The 644-nt window shown below is 48.6% G+C and overlaps 1 protein-coding gene across 1 annotated transcript in view; it reads left to right on the forward strand.

Annotated features, from left to right (window-relative positions):
• Positions 1-644, forward strand: part of jakmip3 (Janus kinase and microtubule interacting protein 3) — a gene marked incomplete in the record, with an annotated part of 60,184 nt that overhangs the window by 52,323 nt on the left and 7,217 nt on the right. The window contains 1 exon segment of the mRNA XM_032511754.1: positions 262-492. Within this exon segment, the coding sequence (XP_032367645.1) occupies positions 262-492 (231 nt within the window).

Here is a 644-nt window from a genome sequence, read left to right on the forward strand (position 1 = left end):
CCTTGCAGCGCCCATCCAGGGCACTGCAGTTCTACCCTAACCTAACCCCAACCCTTAGGGGGTAACCCTTACCCTGACCCTTAGGGGGTAACCCTAACACCATATCTGTCTGAATCTAAAATAACAAAACAACAACTAAATGATCCTGACGTGTAGAGGGGTGTGGTGTTTATTATAAAGGCGTTGCTGTAGCAACACAAAACAAATATAGAAAGGAGCTGAACAATCTGCGGGGGGGGTCGTGTTGTGGTTGCCTTGCAGAGGATCCTGGAGCTGGAGGCCATGTTGTTTGAGGCCCTGCAGCAGGAGGAGCATTTCAGGATGGACGGATTCAAGATAGAAGCCGGTCTGTCTGAAACCCTGACGGAGGAAGAGAGGGAGGGCCTTAGGAGAGCAATGGACCAATGGAAACGCTCTGTGATGTGCGAGCTGAGAGAGAGAGATGCCCAGATCCTCCGAGAGAGGATGGAGGTGCTGCAGCTCACACTGCAGGTAAAACCTTTCTTCGCTTTCAATACACGTTGGATTCTTGTTCCATCTTTCATGGTTCTTTTCAACATTTTGGGGATTTTTTGACAATGTATTAGTAGCCGGTCTAGGGTTAGGTTAACCTTTTTAGGGTTAGGTTAACCGTTCTAGGGTTA

The sequence above is a fragment of the Etheostoma spectabile genome, unplaced genomic scaffold (genome assembly GCF_008692095.1).
Source record: "Etheostoma spectabile isolate EspeVRDwgs_2016 unplaced genomic scaffold, UIUC_Espe_1.0 scaffold458, whole genome shotgun sequence".
NCBI classification, from domain to species: domain Eukaryota; kingdom Metazoa; phylum Chordata; class Actinopteri; order Perciformes; family Percidae; genus Etheostoma; species Etheostoma spectabile.